At 41.3% G+C, this 18126-nt stretch overlaps 1 protein-coding gene across 6 annotated transcripts in view; it reads left to right on the top strand.

Annotated features, from left to right (window-relative positions):
* The window catches only part of usp48 (ubiquitin specific peptidase 48), a 243158-nt gene that overhangs the window by 194253 nt on the left and 30779 nt on the right, over nt 1–18126 (top strand). For 5 of the 6 annotated variants that reach the window (XR_010016075.1, XR_010016074.1, XR_010016076.1 and 2 more), the window contains 2 exons: nt 4362–4423; nt 14346–14456. Coding sequence is in view for 3 of the 6 variants with exons in the window: in XM_063033067.1 (XP_062889137.1) it covers nt 4362–4423; nt 14346–14456 (173 nt within the window). In the remaining 3 variants the exon portion in view is untranslated. The remainder of the gene's footprint in view (nt 1–4361; nt 4424–14345; nt 14457–18126) is intronic. The other variant, XM_063033066.1, reaches the window with a different exon arrangement.

Here is an 18126-nt window from a genome sequence, read left to right as displayed (position 1 = left end):
CTTTTAATGTGAATTCCTGCACCCCCAATTCCCTTAGATTAATTCTCATCATCTCTCTCTGTATCCCATACTTCCTGCAACTCAGAACAGCATGTTCTACTAACTCCTCTTCCTGACATTCCTCACACAATCCTGTCTGGTGTTTCCCTATCATTTTTAATGTTTTGTTTAATGCACAGTGCCCCAGCCTTAACCTAGTCCATCCAGTTTCCTCTCTTGTGGAACCACTACCTCCCCCAGTACCTGCAACACTTTTTTGTATTTGATATAAATGCCTCCCTTTCCCCTCCCTGTCCCATCTTTCTTGGCACATTTGGTTGATTTTTTCCCAGATTACACACTTAACCTCTGCTTTACTGATACTAATGCATTTCTATATTTTCTTTCTTTAACGCCCTCTTTGCCAACTCATCCACCCTCTCATTCCCCTTCACCCCTGCATATGCTGGAATCTATAGAAATTTTACCTGACCCTGATTTGCAATTCTTGTGACTGACTGAAGGATTCATAAAGTACATAAAGTACTGCTTGAGGTGAAACAGACATGCAGGTGAAGTGTTGCCTCACCTGGAAAGACTGTTTGAGGCCCTGAATGGAGGTGAGAGAGGAGGTGAAAACAGATTTAGCAGTTCTTCCACTTGCAGGGATATGCTAGGAGGAAGATCACTGGCCAGGGAGGAATAGAGAAAAGAATCTCATAGAGGGTGATCCCTGTGGAAAGCAGTGAGTGAGAGGGAGGTAAAGTTGTGTTTGGTGGTGGGATCCCGTTGAAAATGGCGACAGTTACCCAATCTGTTCAGTTCTGCCATACATCTTAATCTTCTGGATCAGCCTACCAGGAGTGCAGATAATTATTTCTGATCCTCAAACTTTATAATATATTAGAAAATGCCTTTTTAGGTTTTTGAGTACTTCTCATAAAAACAGCTTTTCATACCTCAGAGTCATGCCTTTTAAAACCCCGTTGTCAGAACTTCTTAAGACTAGATCTGGCATTTCTGTAGGCCATCATCATGGAAATGTAACTTAGGAGAGGCAGGAATTCCAAGATGCTCTGATCTGCTTGTGCTACTTTTATACTGGGGATAACCACCTCATTTAATTTCAGAGGTTCTGGTCACCTTGGGGGATGGAACTGCCGTCAACCTGGGTCTAGTATGGGTGCATCTTTGCTGGGTCATTGGCGTCATTTGTAGGAGAAATTACACCAATGACCATGTGTTTCATTTCTCCTACAAAACTCTGCTTGAATGGAGAAGATCTCAAAGCATAATTTGAAGATAACACAGGAGCCAAGATCCTAACTAATGTTTATTCCTCAACATGTATTTACTATAGACTATTCAGTATAGACTATTTGTTCTGTACACATTGCTCTTTATGCTGGTTTCTGGTAAGATGGCACACACTCAGATGCAGCGGCCATTCCGCATCTAACCAAAGATGTAATTATTTGTTCTTTGTCTTTTTTACAATCGCAAGACACTGCTGGTTATCAATACTGCAGGTCTACCCCATCAGTGAGTTGCTCAATAGTGATAGAGCTGTACTTATTACCTACCGTTGTATTGTCACCTAGACTTGTTGTGTACTAATGTTGTGTTGAGGCATTGTACAGTCCAAAGAAAGTGTGAGTAATTGGTGTGGACAATTTTCTTGTGATCGCAAGATCATGGTGGACATTGGTAATGCAAGTCCACTGCATTGGTTCATCAGCAAAACCAACAGCAGGGGAGCTGCATTGTTTCCCTTGTGGCAAAGACTAAGCCCTCGGGCTACAGTGATTCCTGTTGCAGCCACCCAGGGGAGGCGATGCCAAGGTGGTGTGGGAGTAGGGTTGCCAAATTTCTCACTCCCAAATAAGGGACAAAAGTAGCAGTCAAATACAGGACGCTTATGTTTACCCCGAGAAAGACTTCCATGACCGTGAAGCCTTGCGCGGGCACCTGTGTGGATTTTTTTCTCCAAATTGGTTTTGCCTTAATCTTCCCGATTCTGATACACTGTACGTACATTATTTCTACTTTATATAGGCTATGTATTTATCATATCATTCCTGCTTTTACTATATGTTAGTGTTATTTTAGATTTTATGTGTTATTGGTATGATTTGGTAGGTTTTTTTTGGGTCTGGGAACGCTCAAAAAAATTTTCCCATATAAATTAATGGTAATTGCTTCTTCGCTTTATGCCATTTCAGCTTACGAACGGTTTCATAGGAACACTACCTTAGCAGGGGAAATACGGGACAAGGGCGGTCCCGTATGGGACAAACCAATTTTTAGCCCAATATACGGGTTGTCCCGGCTAATACGGGACAGTTGGCAACCCTATGTGGGAGGGAGCAGAGACCTCTGTGGTCACACTGGAGTCTGTGCTGGGTTGAGGGCTGACCCCTCCCATTGGTGCTGTTCTCCAGTGTTATGTTCAGTGGAAGAACAAGCTAGACCAGGACCACATGCCATGTATCATCAATCGACAGGCTATGCCTTTCAGGGATCTGTGCGTTATTTTGGTCACCATATTTTTTGCTGTCATAACTATATGTACTATGTGTTGTTGGTAATATGTTTTGCAGTTTGGCCCCGGAGGAACTTTGCTTCGTTTAGCTATATTCATATACGGTTGAATGATAATTAACCTTGAACTAATGGTAGATTTCTTTGCACAAAGTAGCAGCCACGTAATCTTTCAAAAGCATTAGAGAAGGTGGTATTTGATCAACCTACCTCTTTAGTTTGAAAATTGACTGTAAGTGAAATGAGCAGAATAATATGGGTAAAAGCAGTCCTGTAAGTATGTAATTAATGTAAAATCAAGTTATTACCTCTTGAGAATTTAAAAAGACTTACGTATGATAATGAAAGTTGGCAAGGTTTTGCTCTTAAAAAAAGGCGATTTCAAGTGATTTTATTTGATCCTCTGAACATGAATAAAAGAAACTTTCAGGTCAATTAGACATCATTGTCACTTCTGTATTCAAGTATCAGTGAGCAAAATTCAAAGAAGTAATATGGAACAGAAAACTGATTGTGTTTCCATTGAACAGAACAATGGAAGTAAATTGTTAAAATTATTAAATGTGATTGAGGCAATTAGATATGCTTGTGCAGAAAAGGAAAGGAGCAAAAGGTAAGTAAAGCTGATTCAGGTGCAATATGTTCATTTGGCTGGGCAGACATTGTCACATAACATTAATAAATGTGAAATGTATTATTTCGTTAATTTTTGGATGTTATTCTAGGTTAACACACTTCTGGAAGTGTTCTCTTTTTTGAAATTAGAAAATATAATTAGTTCTCATTATTTATTGAATAATATTTATTAAGTTGAAAGGACTAGATAGGGTGGATGTGGAGAGGATGTTTCCTATGGTGGGGTATCCAGAATTTGGGGGCACAGCCTCAAAATTGAGGGGTGACCCTTTAGAACAGAGGTAAGGAGGAATTTTTTTAGCCAGAGAGTAGTGAATCTGTGGAATGCTCTGTCACAGACTGCGGTGGAGGCCAAGTCCATGTGGATATTTAGGTTGGAGGTTGATGGTTCCCTAATTGGTCAAGGGCATCAAAGGATATGGCGAGAAGGCAGGTGTATAGGGTTGAGTGGGATCTGGGATCAGCCATGATGGAATGGCAGAGTAGACTCAATGGGCTGAATGGCCTAATTCTGCTCCTATGTCTTATGGTCTAATAGTACTAAAATCCAAACTTACATTGAGCAGCATTATAAGGAGGCATGGACTTTAACAAAATTGATGAGTGAGCAGAATTGATGGTTGTTTTAATAGCAAAGAGGAGAAAATAGGGTTCTTGGCAAATTTTGTTTGACAATAACCTAATATTCTTGTACTTTGGGAAGGGGCAAAGGCACCAGGGGATGGCCTCCAGCTTTTTAATTCTCATCACGAAATTTTGGCCTCTGTTTGGGGAGAATTCTTCAGAGAATTGATAATTCAGAAGCAGAATTCTCAAGTGGTCAGGCAGCACCTGTGAAAAGAGAGAAATAGATCAATGCTGTTGGAAGTTTATTGAATCGAAGCACTTATTCTCTCTTAATAGATGCTAACTAATCTGAGCTATTCCAGCATATTTTTGTTAAATGCCACTGGATTCAACCAGGATAACAGCAGACTTTCAGGAACAAAAAGAATATGAGCAATAATATTGATCATTAGCAAAATACTACTTAAGAATATGTTTTAATATCTATAACTGCCTTGGCTAATGCTTTTATTAACATACAGCCTCATTTCTCATACTTCTCCAAAGATGAATATGAACTGCTTTGACTAACTTGATTTAATAATGTAACATATAATATTGTGATATTTTTATTTACAGTTTCTTAATTTGTTTTCCAGGAAACTGATGTTCTTTATGTTGTTTCCCAGTTTTTTGTTGAAGAATGGAAGAAGTTTATCAGGTGATTTTGTTTTATATCAATTCTGTTTTTTATAAATAAAAAAAGAAGAATCAAATGAGTTTCTAAACACTGTTGAAAAATAACTTTTCATTTTAATAATTGGAGTGATGTCATTTGTATTTTACTTGGAAAATAGTTTTCCCATTAATCAATTCCACAAATAGCAAAAACCAAAGGGATAACACAATTATCACTTGTCTTTCCGGGAGTATCACACCTTGGTCCAGATGTGCACCCAGATACTTTCATTTATTATCACCAGCACTTAGTATTGTCCAACTCTTCATCATTAAATCATTGCAATTTTTATTTTGAAATATTTTCAGATCTACAAATTTGCTCTCAGCTTTTCAACTTTAGGAACATAGAAAACCTACAGCTCTGCTGAACATGTCCTTACCTTAGAACTACCTAGGCTTACCCATAACCCTCTATTTTTCTAAGCTCCATGTACCTATCCAGGAGTCTCTTAAAAGACCCTATCATTTCCTCAGCCTCCACCACCACTGCCGGCAGCACATTCCACACACTCACCACTCTCTGCATGAAAAACCTTACCCCGACATCTCCTCTGTACCTACTTCCAAGCAACTTGAAACAATGCCCTCTCATGCTAGCCATTTCAGCCCTGGGAAAAGGCCTCTGACTATCCACATGATCAACGCCTCTCACTATTTTGTACACCACTATCAGGTCACCTCTCATCCTCCTCTGCTCCCAGGAGAAAAGGCCAAGTTCACTCAACCTATTCTCATAAGGCATGCTCCCCAATCCAGGCAACATCCATGTAAATCTCCTCTGCACCCTTTCCATGGTTTCCACATCCTTCCTATAGTGAGGCGACCAGAACTGAGCACAGTACTCCAAGTGAGGTCTGAGCAGGGTCCTATATAGCTGCAACATTACCTCTCGACTCTTAAACTCAATCCCACGGTTGATGAAGGCCAATGCACCATATGCCTTTTTAACCACTGAGTCAACCTGCACAGCAGCTTTGAGTGTCCTATGGACTCGGACCTCAAGATCCCACTGATCCTCCACGCTGCCAAGAGTCTTACCATTAATACTATATTCTGCCATCATATTTGACCTACTAAAATGAACCACCTCAGACTTATCTGGGTTGAACTCCATCTGCCACTTCTCAGTCCAGTTTCACATCCTATCAATGTCCCGCTGTAAACTCTTAACAGCCCAGCACACTATCCACAACACCCCCAACCTTTGTGTCATCAGCAAATTTACTAACCCATCCCTCCACTACTTCAACACGATCATTTATAAAAATCACAAAGAGTAGGGGTCCCAGAACAGATCCCTGAGGCACACCACTGGTCACCGACCTCCATACAGAATATGATCCATCTACAACAACTCTTTGCCTTCTGTGGGCAAGCCAGTTCTGGATCCACCAAGCAAGGTCCCCTTGGATCCCATGCCTCGTTATTTGCTCAATGAGCCTTGCATGGGGTGCCTTGTCAAATGCTTTGCTGAAATCCATATACACTCCATCTACGGCTCTACCTTCATCAATGTGTTTAGTCACATCCTCAAAAAATTCAATCAGGCTCGTAAGGCACGACCTGCCTTTGACAAGGCCATGCTGACTATTCTTAATCATATTATGCTTCTCCAAATGTTCATAAATCCTGCCTCTCAGGATCTTCTCCATCAATTTACCAATCACTGAAGTGAGACTCACTGGCACACCCATTGCTGCAGTTTTCTGAGTTTGAATTTTTCTTTCAATAGGCTTTTCTTTAAAATCAGAGTATTGACCTCACATTCCAGGGACACATAAGTTCCCATACACTCTGAGATGATAACTCCTCTTTGTACCAGCACCAAAGATTTTTTTTTGGTAAGGACAGTATTTTTCGGCTTGCTTCTAAGCCTATTTCAACATTGCACATTTTTAAAAGTAATACTTTATAAACAATGAGAAATCTATCTCATGACATACTGAATGTTGAATGGAGTAGTCAGCATTTTACTTTAATTCGACCTGTGCTTCCATGCTCATTCTAAATTAATATTTAGCTTACTCATAACTGATTTAAGCAGATGTTTATTGGCTTGAAATTAACTTGAAGTAACATTTTATGAAATGTAAACTTTATTAGGGCACTTCAATTTGAATGTTTCACACTTTTAACAATATGTAATATTACGTTAATATCATGTTCTAACTTCCTTTCCTCCAAGGGAAATAAATGTATAGTGTTCATTACTTAGCACAGGGTTCCCCAACCTTTTTTGCACTGCGGACCGGTTTCATATTGACAATATTCTTGTGGACCGGCCGACCCAGGGGGTGGGGTGGGGGGGGTAGGATTGCCAACGGACAAGAGTAGCAGTCAAATACGTTGTTTACCCCAAGAGACTACAATGACCAGGAAGCCTTGCGCGGGCACCAGTACGCATGCGTGATTTGCGCATGCATGTACGTGCCTTTTTTTTCTACAAATTATTTTTGGCGATTCTGTGGCGGGGGGGGGGCAGTGTTAATCACGACCGGAATATATGTGATAAGTGGCTAATACACTCAATTTCATTTCTAAAAGGATTTCTCTAACGAATTTAATATTAAACATACAGCGCATATTTTCCTCGCATGAATATAGTGATAAGTCAATTATCAGGGGAGGACGGGGAGCTTGAAGTAAGTGTTGAACGGACTTCCAGTAGAAGTGGTTGAGGCAGGTTCGATATTATCATTTAAAGAAAAATTGGATAGGTATATGGACAGGAAAGGAATGGAGGGTTATGGGCTGAGTGCAGGTTGGTGGGACTAGGTGAGAGTAGCGTTCGGCACGGACTAGAAGGGCAGAGATGGCCTGTTTCCATGCTGTAATTGTTATATGGTTATATAAGTAAGTCAATAGCATCATAACATTTTAAGTAACGTTTAGATATTAAACACACAGCACATATTTTCCCCGTATGAACATATAAAATCATTGCAACGCACCAATATCGCTGAATCAATGGGAGCCCTGGGCTTGTTTCCCTGCAACAAGACAGTCCTGTCGAGGAGTGACTGGAGACAGCGATACTCGAAGGGGGTTCCTTATGTCCAGTGTATTCCGCAATTTGGTTTTCGTTGCATTCATTGCAGAGATATGTTGGAAATGGAAGCAACGTTTTCACTGCTTTCCTGGCTATCTCAGGATATTTAGCCTTGACTTTGACCCAGAATGCCGGCAGAGATGTTATGTCAAACATACTTTTCAGCCCGCCATCATTTGCAAGCTCGAGGAGTTGATCTTCTTCCCGCGTTGACATGGATGGCGCGCGGGTAATGACCTCGCATGCGTAATGGCTCAGCAGTGGGCATGACAAGGAATGAGGAAAGGTGCAGCTTACTCCTATCGCCAAATCATATTGTTTCCTTGGTTGGGGACCACTGACTTAGTACAACCAAGAACCTTCACTGTTCAGAATCATTAAAGTTGATCTTTCATGAAGTCATCCAAAATGATTGTTGTGCAATGGAGTCAGTTTGGGGGTGGAAGTTGAGATGAGACAAACTTGGCTAGTCATTGATGCTTCATTCTTTGCCGAATAAATATCATTTTCTTGTTTGAGGAGAGTGGCCTGAACTTGTAATGTAGGACATTCGCAAACAGAATGATATGGGTGGGTATAGGATGAAAAGGTGTGGGTTGACAGAGAAAGTCAGTTGATAGTCAAGCTCCTAGTAGAAATAGGCATACGTAAGGCTATAATCGAACCAATCTTGTGCCATTGGAGTGTCTTCCTAGAAAATTAAAGTAGAGCTAATATACGAGGGGTGATTGATAAGTTTGTGGCCTAAGTTAGAAGGAGTCAATTTTAGAAAACCAAGCAGATTTATTTTTCGACATAGTCCCCTCCTACATGTACACACTTAGTCCAGCGGTTGTGGAGTGTACGGATCCCTTCTTTGTGGAAGTGGTCCACAGCAGGCGTGATTGATAAGTTCATGGCCTAAGGTAGAAGGAGATGAGATATACAACTCTTGTTAAATGCATGTGCAGTTCAACTCTTTGAGTGAAAATGCAGGAAGTTTGAAGTTAATAACTCATCTTCTACCGTAGGCCAAGAACATATCAATCACCCCTGCTGTGGACCACTTCTGGAGGTCCAAGATGCCGACTTCTACAAAGAAGGGATCCATATGCTCTACGACCACTGGACTAAGTGTGTAAATGTAGGAAAAATAAATGAGCTAGGTTTTCTAAATTTGACTCCTTCTACCTTAGGCCATGAACTTATCAATCACCCCTCGTAATTTGATCTCAATGTAACATATGTGTCGCTGATGTATGTCCCAAATTGTTCATGGGTTGTCAATTTGATCATGAGGAGTAGCTGAGTCCTTCCACAGCATTAACCAAGGGAGTATTAAGCGCTTTAATTTTTCTGCAAGGGCAAAGTCATGCAAACTCCGTAATTTCCAGAATAGATATAGGTGCTCTCCTAGCAATTTTGGCAAGTAGGTGCTTGTAAGTGGTGCCCACTACAGCCTTGGAACGCAGTGATGGAATATGTGAGATGGTGAATATGAACCGAGTGTTGCTCAAATGGGTACTTTGTAACGGTGTGGTTAGAACAAGCTAGTGTGACCAGTAATATTTTCAAGAAAGGATAAGACACATATTGGGAATGGTAAGGTTGTGTTGTTCCCTTGTGCTTGTTGGACAGTTTGAGAGGTGCTGTTGAAATAGCGTAGTTGAGTACTGTAGTCCATTTCCAAGATGGTACATGTGGTATCAGAATCAGGTTTATTACCACTGGCATATGTCGTGAAAGATGATGTTTTGCAATGGAGGTACATTGTGTTGGATAATAAAAAAATTATAAATTAAAATAATAAATATATAATTAAATAAGTAGTGCAAAAAAAAAGAAAGAAATAGTGAGGTAGTGTACATTCAGAAATCTGACGGCAGAGGAGAAGAAGCTGTTTCTAAAGCATCAAGCAACACACACAAAATGCTGGAGGAACTCAGCTGGCCAGGCAGTATCTATGGACAAAAGTACAGTTGATGTTTTGTGCCGAGGCCCTTCGGCAGGACTTCAAATGTGTGTCTTCAGGCTCCTCTACCTCTTGATGGTAATAATGAGAAGAGGAAATGTCATGGGTGATGGGGGTCCTTAATGATGGATGCCGCCTTTTTGAAGCATTGCCTTTTGAAGGTGTCCTCGATGCTAGGGAGGCTAGTGTCCAAGGTGGAGCTGGCTGACTTTGTAATTTTTTGCTGCCGTTTTCCGATCCTGTGCGGTGGGTTCCTCCATCCCAGATGGTGGTGCAACCAGTCAGAATGCCCTCAACGGTGCATCTGTAGAAATTCGTTAGAATCTTTGGTAACATACCAAGCCTCCTCAAGCTTCTAATGAAATATAGCCGCTGTCGTGCCTTTTTTGTAATTGCATCAATATGTTGTGCCCAGGATAGATCTTCAGAGATCCGGACTCCCAGGAGTTTAAAACTGCTCACCCTTTCCACTGCTGATCCCTTAATAAGGATTGGTGTGTGTTCCTCAACTTTCCCTTCCCAAAGTCTATAATACCTTTGTCTTACTGACATTGAGTGCAAGGTTGTTACTGCGATTCCACTCAACTGGCTGATCTATCTCACTCCTGTATGCCTCCTCATCATCATCTGAAATCCTGCCAACAGTAGTTGTATCATCGTCACATTTATAGGTGCCAGTTGAGCCGTGCCTAGTCACCCTGTCATGGTTCTCATGAGAGTAGAGCAGTGGGCTAACCACGCATCCTTGAGGTGGACCAGCTTTGTTTGTCAGAGATTCATACAAATGGTTCTCTGAATGGTGTTGAATACCTTGAGAAACATTGGATGCAGCTGCACTTCCAGCAAATGGAGAGTATTCCTTCACCCTCCTTGTTCCTTGCAGGTTGTGAAAATGTTTTGCGGTGTCATAAGGTGAGTTATTCACTTTAAGCTTTTGGCCTTTTGTTATAGCCACAGCGCTTATACAGCTGAGCTGATTTTTTGTGTGGTAACTGACTGTTAATAGCCCTCTATTTTTCTAAGCTCCATGTACCTATCCAAAAGTCTCTTAAAGGACCCTATCGTATCCACCTCCACCACCGTTGCTGGCAGCCCACTCCATGCACTCACCACTCTCTGAATTAAAAAAAAATTACCCCTGACCTCTCCTCTGCACCTACTCCCCAGCACCTTAAACCTGTGTCCTCTTGTGGCAACCATTTCAGCCCTGGGAAAAAGCCTCTGACTATCCACAGGATCAATGCCTCTCATCATCTTATACACCTCTATCAAGTCACCTGTCATCCTCCGTCGCTCCAAGGAGAAAAGGCCAAGTTCACTCAACCTTTTCTCATAAGGCATGCTCCCCAATCCAGGCAACATCGTAAATCTCCTCTGCACCCTTTCTATGGCCTCCACATCCTTCCTGTGGTGAGGTGACCAGAACTGAGCACAGTACTCCAAATGGGGTCTGACCAAGGTCCTATATAGCTGCAACATTACCTCTCGGCTCCTAAATTCCATTCCACGATTGACAAAGGCAAATACTCCATACGCCTTCTTAACCACAGAGTCAACCTCCGCAGCTGCTTTGAGCTTGTTTGTTTGGATTTGGAATATTGTCTTGTTCCATGGCCTTTGTTGAATCCAATGGTTTCATCTCTTTCTTGATATCCCATGGCGCCAATTAAATCAATGAGGACTAGCTTCTGTGATGCTGTGCATTTTAAATAATGGAGTGACATGGGTAAACTACTTCTGACTGAACATGTTGTAAATGTTCAACTATGAGTGAACATGTTTCAACTATGTCATTGGGCACACATATTGGATCCTCTCACAACTAAGAATAGGAACCTTCTTGGATCTGCTGTTGCCAGTTAGCTGTTCTCGAAAACCATTAACTGCTGACTATCACTGAACAGCAGAGCTTAGATCTGATTATTGGTGACTACGTTGCCTAGTATTTGCATGGCTTTGCTCAATAGAAGTTTTTGTTGCATTTTCACCAGGTTAATATTTCATTTTTTGGTACACCTCTGCGCTGTTCATTTTCATAGGTCTGCTGACTGGTGGTAGTGGTTGAATGAGGGGTATATCAAGTTACATTTGCAATGGAATGGAATTCTGCTGGTGGCTCACAGCACTTTCCTGATGCACAATTTTTGCTATCAGATCTGTTTATAACCTATCCAATTTAATGCAATAGTAGTGCCATGTAACCATGAGGTTCTTAATGTGAATGTTAGACTTTCTCCAGCATTGTTGTGGACAGATAAATCTACACCAGATAGATTTGCAAACACACTTTGAAATTGGTTTATCCCTCAGGTTTGCTGTTCACTTCTCAAACCTAAAACATTAACTTTCCACAGATTCTGCTGACCTTCCCACGTTTTCTCTTTCTTTATAGACCTATGGGATATGCCAAGACAACCAGAAGACATGATAATGAGTCACTCATTAGTGTAGGGCAGCAGAATGGCACAACAATTAGGACAGCTACCTCACATCATTTGGGTTTGATCCTCACCTATAACATTGTCTATTTTGAGTTTGTATGTTCTCCCAATGACATCATGGTTTCTACTGCAAGCTCCAGTTTTCTTCCTCATCCCAGAGATGTGTTAATTGTGTTTAGATGTGTTTTAATTGGCCTCTGTAAGTTAACCCAAGTGAGAAAGGAAAGTGAAATAGATGAGTTTTGAAACAGAATAAATTGCAGCGGTACAAGGAAATAGAGGGGAATTGGGTTTTTTTAAATTTCGAAATACAGCGAAGTAACAAGTCCTTCTGGCCTGATGAGCCTGTGCCACCCGTTTGCACACACATGACCAATTAACCTATTAAACTGTACATATTTGGAAAGTGGGAGGAAGCTGGAATTCTTGGAGAAGACCCAAGCGAATAGGGGAGAACTCCTTATAGACAGTGACAGAATTGAACCTAGGTCACTGGTGCTGTAATATAACACTAACTACTGTGCTGCTCCTCATCTAATGATTGGATTAGATTACTCTGCTAGGAGCAAGCATGGACTTAAAGTTAGAAAGATGTTGTTACTCCTCATCTGTGATCTTTTTGCTTACTGTACTCTTCTTCCAAGTTTGAGGAGAACTGGTCAGCTGAGTGTTGATGGTAGATAATGCTCCCCACTTAGGCAGTGGCATGTTGTAGTTAAATTACTGGATCTGTGCCCTGTGGTTCTATACTCTCCTGCTATTGGAAACAACCTCTTCGCATTCACTCTATCTAGGTCTTTCAGTATTCGGTAGGTAATTCTGGAGTACTGAAAATAATCGTGTTTTTTTTTTAAGAAAATGCTTTTATCAATAATGATAATTGTGTAACTATTAAATTTCCTTAAAAAGTCTGGTTTACTGATGTCATTCAGGAAAGGTACTCTGCTTACCCAATCCGCAGTTAATGCAGGTGTGTTGGCGCAGTGTGCACTGTTATTTATAATGGTTAAAAGATCATCTGAAATTAATTGATATGATTCAAAGATTAGATTGAAAAAGAATATTCGTCTCTTTAGCATTACACATAAATACCAACATTGCTGATACACAATGCTGAAATTCTCTTGTCCATTATTAGCCTCCTGTAGAAATGGTGATTGGGAATGAGTTACAGGAATGACACATGACAAATGAGTAAAAGATACATGTAGTATACTTACAGGGCGCCTCGAATGGCAACTCGTGTGGCAACTGAACTCTCAATGGATACAATTAAATATTCTTGCTTCAGCCTGATACAGCAAAAAACCACAACTGCTTCCAAAGTCAGTACATTAATATGATGTCTTCATGCGATTAAGTAAACTATCGCTGCTTAAATCTGATGGAAACAAAGGTGATTGTGGACATACTCCTCTGGAATCGGGGGGGGGGGGTGTGGGGGTACCGCATAGGATTGAAAGAAGCTGCAAAGGGTCGTAAGTTTAGTCGGCTCCATCTTCAGTACTAACCTACAAAGTACCCAGGACATCTTCAAAGAGCGGTGTCTTAGAAAGGCAGCGTCCATTATTAAGGACCCCCAGCACCCAGGGCATGCTTATTGTTACCATCAGGTAGGAGGTACAGAAGCCTGAAGGCACATACTCAGTGATTCAGGAACAGCTTCTTCCCCTCTGTCATCCAATTCCTAAATGGACATTGAACCCTTGGATACTACCTCACTTTTTTAATATACTGTATTTCTGTTTTTTGTAAGATTTTTTATCTATTCAATATACAGGTACATATGCTGTAATTTATTTGTTTTTAATTTTTTTGCTATATTATGTATTGCATTGAACTGCTGCTGCTGCTGTTAATAAAGTTCACATAATAAACCTGATAATAAATCTGATTCTGATTCTAAACAATTATGCTATGCATTGTTTGTGTTGCTTGTATTCAAATCAGACATGATAAATAATTTACTGTTATGAAATGTTAATCCTTGTGTGTTGGTTATGAAGCTAATCAAAATTTAAATGTTGTTACTGCGTACTGTAATTTAAACCTTTTGAAAACTTGAAGGAATGTTGATGGAAATTGTGCTGGCAACTTGTCACTGTTGGTGAGAGCTGAACATGAATAGCTTCAGCATTCTCAATATTGGGTATAATTAACTTACCTCAGCAGGGTTCACACAGTACCTTGCACAGTAGCTAGCATCAATTAAGATACTGTACAGACGGAAGGGATATCATTACAAAGGTCCATCAGTATACTGTAAGTCAAAGTGATACCTTCAATTAACAGTCATAAGATACAGAGGAGAAACTTACCTTGTAAGGCTACAATCTGAGCAGAGACATTGAAGCAATTTTCCATTATAATATTTACATGCAAAGTTGTCTTTCATTGTACGTGTATTGCATTGCTAGAAATCCCTCCTCTGACTACTTTCATTTGATTCTGCTTGCTGAAGGAAGCCAACGAAATGCAGTCCTGTATCGTCTGTAGGCAACAATGCACTTCTCTGTCCGCATGGAGGCCTCATGTTTACGGCAGAGTCAATGACCAAAGAGGATTCAAAACAGTGAGTCTTACTCCATGATTTTCATTATTTGTGATTTAAGTGTTTTAATTGTTTTCTTATATGTTTTATTGAAACCTGATTAAAATATAAAAATGTGTTGGATCTCATCACTTGTTCAGTAACCGAATTCAAAGATATTACCTTCATGTGAAAGAGATTCTTCAAAGGCTGAAATACAAACCAGAGATATCAGTTATATACCTCATTGACAAGACCTGATCTGGAGTAGAGGTGTTCAACTTTGGGCAGCACACCCCAAGCTGTCTTCTTGAGTACAGTGCATATTAGTTGCATTTTACGAGGGCTTTAGTGATTTTAATAGAATAGATTGCATGAATATGGCCTTTATTTCCTTCAGAAGATTTACGGGTAGTTGAATTAAGAAAAAAATTATGATTTTTTTTAATGATTGCTATAAATTTATAATCTCACACGAAAATCAAAAACTGTTCAAAGTTAAAGGCAAGATATTCAGGAGTAATTTCTGGAATCAGTTTTCACAAAGAAGCTTAATAGAAATCAGATTTCTACACACCCTGATGCTTCCCTATTGTTGTGGGGGATTTCAACCAGGCCAGCTTGAAGAAGTGTCTGAACAACTACCACCGGCATATCACCTGTGGAACCAGAGGAGCCAACACACTTGACCACTGTTATACCACCATTAAGAAGGTTTACCGTGCCATCCCATACCCACATTTTGAAATCGCCTGGCTGTACTTCTGCACTCCTTTTATAGGCTGAGAATAAAGAGCATAGCACCAGTGGTGAGGACCAAGGAGGTATGGTCAAGAGAGGCAAAGGAGCACTTAGAGGACTGCATTGAGTGCGTGGATTGGCAATATCCAGGGACTCATCTTCGAATCTGAATGAATATGCCACAGTTGTCACTGACTTCGAGACCTGTGTGGATGGGTGTATGCCTTCGAGGACATACCATAATATCCAAACCAAAAGTCGTGGATGAACCAAGAGAATTATAGAATACTGTGGGCTAGATCTATAGCATTCAAGGTTGGTGATCCAGAACAATGCAAGAAGTCCAAGGCTATTTTAAGGGTGAATAAACAATTCTGATTGAAGTTAGAGTTTGAATCAGATGCATATCAGCTCTGGCAAGGTTTGCAGGCCATTACATCCGCCAAGGTGAAACCTAATACCATGAATGTCTCTATTACTTCACTCCCAGATGAGCTTAACGCCTTTCATGCACGCTTTGAAAGGGGAAACAAAACTATACCTGTGCGAATCCCTGCAGCATCTGGTGACCCTATGATCGCCATCTCAGAAGCCGATGTCAGAACATCTTTCAAGAGTGTGAGCCCTCGCAAAGTGTCAGGCCCTGATGGTGCAGTGAAAAGCTGTGCCAACCAACTAGCGGGAGTATTCAAGGAGTTCTTCAATCTCTCACTGCTGCAGGCAGAGATTCCCACCTGCTTCAAAAGAGCAACAATTATACCACTGCCCAAGAAGAGCAGGGTGAGTTGCCTCAACAACTTTCAACCAGCTGCACTCAATTGTACTGCTTTGAGATGTTGGTCACAGCCAGAGTCAACTCCTGCATAAGTAAGCACCTGGACCCGCTGCAATTTGCCTATCGCCACAATAGATATACAGCTGATGCAATTTCACTGGCTCTTCACTCAACCTTTGGTCACCTGGACAGTAGCAATATGAACGTCAGGCTGCAGTTTATATTAATTACTGCTCAGCATTCAATACCGTCATACTCTAAGGTCAAATCAACAAGCTTCAAAGCCTGGGTCTCTGTGATCCCTCTGCAACTGGATCCGGGACTCCATCACCAAGAGACCATAGTCATTGAAGATGCCTCCCAGATGCCGGGGTCAGGGATATCTCAGATCGGGATTATGGGATTCTAAAGGGGGAGAGGGAGCAGCCAGAAGTCTTGGTACATATCGGCACCAGTGACATGAGGTCCTGCAGAGAGACTTTAGGGAGCTAGGTAGGAGGACATCCAGGCTAGTATTCTATGGATTGTTGCCTATGCCACATGCCAGTGAGCGAAAGTATAGGATGATTTGGCAGATGACTCTGTGGCTGAGGAACTGGTACAGGGGCCAGGGGTTCAGTTTTATGGATCATTGGGATGTACAGAAGTGACGGGTTACACCTGAACCTGAGGGAAACCAGTATCCTTCCCGGCAGGTTTCCTAGAGCTGTTTGGGAGTGTTTAAACTAATTTGGCAGGGGGATGGAAACTGGAGAGATAGTGCTGAGGATGAGGTAGTTAGATTACAAACAGGCAATGTGTACGGAGACTGCTAGCGAGGAAAGGCTGATGATAGAGGTAAATTGCAGTCAACAGGATGAGTTGCAATGTAAAAGGTGGACAAAATCGAAAGGAGTGATACAGAACTGAAGGTGTTATATTTGAATGTGCACAGTATACAGAATAAGGTAGATGAACTTGAAGCACATTTACACATTGGCATACATGATGTGGGCATCACTGAGTCATGGCTGAAAGAAGTGTATCGCTGGGAACTTAATGTCCAAGGACAGATGGGTAGACAGAGGATGTGGCATGGCTTGTTGATAAAAAATGAAATCAAATCATTAGAAAAAAGTGAGATAGGGTCAGAAGGTGTTGAAGGTGTGGGTAGAACCTAATGAATGAAAAGGTAAAAAGACCCTGAAGGGAGTTCATAGTCATAGTCATACTTTATTGATCCCGGGGGAAATTAGTTTTCATTACAGTTGCACCATAAATAATTAAATATTAATAAAACCATCAATAGTTAAATAGTAATATGTAAATTATGCCAGGAAATAAATCCAGGACCAGCCTATTGGCTCAGGGTGTCTGACCCTCCAAGGGAGGAGTTATAAAGTTTGATGGCCACAGGCAGGAATGACTTCCTATGACGCTCTGTGTTGCATCTCGGTGGAATGAGTCTCTGGCTGAATGTACTCCTGTGCCCCCCCAGTACATTATGTAGTGGATGGGAGACATTGTCCAAGATGGCATGCAACTTGGACAGCATCCTCTTTTCAGACACCACCGTCAGAGAGTCCAGTTCCATCCCCACAACATCACTGGCCTTACGAATGAGTTTGTTGATTCTGTTGGTGTCTGCTACCCTCAGCCTGCTGCCCCAGCACACAACAGCAAACATGATTGCACTGGCCACCACAGACTCGTAGAACATCCTCAGCATTGTCTGACAGATGTTAAAGGACCTCAGTCTCCTCAGGAAATAGAGACGGCTCTGATCCTTCTTGTAGACAGCCTCAGTGTTCTTTGACCAGTCCAGTTTATTGTCAATTCGTATCCCCGGGTATTTGTAATCCTCCACCATGTCCACACTGACCCCCTGGGTGGAAACAGCGGTCACCGGTACCTTAGCTCTCCTCAGGTCTACCACCAGCTCCTTAGTCTTTTTCACATTAAGCTGCAGATAATTCTGCTCACACCATGTGACAAAGTTTCCTACCGTAGCCCTGTACTCAGTCTCATTTCCCTTGCTAATGCATCCAACTATGGCAGAGTCATCAGAAAACTTCTGAAGATGACAAGACTCTGTGCAGTAGTTGAAGTCCAAGGTGTAAATGGTGAAGAGAAAGAGAGACAAGACAGTCCCCTGTGGAGCCCCAGTGCTGCTGATCACTATGTCGAACACACGGTGTTGCAAGTACTGTTACATAC

This window comes from Mobula hypostoma, chromosome 25, assembly GCF_963921235.1.
Source record: "Mobula hypostoma chromosome 25, sMobHyp1.1, whole genome shotgun sequence".
Classification (NCBI taxonomy): Eukaryota; Metazoa; Chordata; class Chondrichthyes; order Myliobatiformes; family Myliobatidae; genus Mobula; species Mobula hypostoma.
The sequence above is the reverse complement of the archived record's forward strand: the minus strand, read 5'-3'. Positions and strand labels throughout refer to the sequence as shown.